Consider the following 837-nt stretch of genomic DNA (forward strand, 5'->3'; position numbering starts at 1 on the left):
CGCCAGGTGCATGTGCTTGCGTGCCCAAGATCCCAAGAAGAGAATGGAGGAGAAGGGATTGTGGCGTGGCCATCCCCCCTGGGGGGTGATTTCTCGCTTTCTGTCTCTCTGTCTCTCTCTGTCTGGCGAGCGCATGCACCCTATAGTAAAAACCTCTTCAAAACAAAAAAGAGGTGTACCCTCCTTGGACACACATACCAAGGTGACATCACCTGACCAGTGGCCACAAGTTGGTCTAGCACAAACCTTCAACACTTTCCCATGTCAGGGCCCTGCCCACCTGGGCTAGGGGCGAGGCTAGGACAGAGCCCCGGCCTGGAGATGGTGTGAACTATGGTAGGGACAGCAGCTTTGGGCGTTGGGCCACAGGCTGTGTGGCTTCCACTCCCAGGCCCAGTCACAGCCCTCATTTCCCACGAGTCCTCCCCAAGTCACATCCTGTGGACAGAGGCCTCAGCAGAGGTTCCGGTGGTGTCACCACCCCACTGTCACCTCAACCCTCACATCTGCCAGTCACTTCCCCTTGGGGCCTCTGGCACTCAGCCGACCCTGGGGTGGGCAGGCAAGGAAGAGAGGCAGGAGCCAGGTCACCAAGGCCGGCAGACACAGGTGGCAGCAGCGAGGAACAGCCAGTGAAGCCTCACTGACTGCTTTGACTCTGTGGTTCCAGAGGACCTGCCCCACTTTCCATAGCTTGGCTCCACTGGCTAGGCCAGGTGGGTGGCCGGTCTTTAGTCAACGTCTGCTGACCGACTAACTGATCAGGCCCTGCTGTCACTTAACAGTTAGGGACACTGAAGCACTGGGCAGCCGTTCGGCTCTGACCTGGACTTCCAT

General features: G+C 58.5%; 1 protein-coding gene across 1 annotated transcript in view; it reads right to left on the reverse strand.

The window, feature by feature from the left end:
* Positions 1-837, reverse strand: part of CDK9 (cyclin dependent kinase 9) — an 8,778-nt gene extending 7,941 nt beyond the window's left edge. Inside the window, exon 1 of the mRNA XM_027773994.1 lies at positions 826-837. Coding sequence (XP_027629795.1) covers positions 826-837 — 12 coding nt within the window. The remainder of the gene's footprint in view (positions 1-825) is intronic.

Source organism: Tupaia chinensis, unplaced genomic scaffold, assembly GCF_000334495.1.
Source record: "Tupaia chinensis unplaced genomic scaffold, TupChi_1.0 Scaffold000394_1, whole genome shotgun sequence".
Classification (NCBI taxonomy): Eukaryota; Metazoa; Chordata; class Mammalia; order Scandentia; family Tupaiidae; genus Tupaia; species Tupaia belangeri.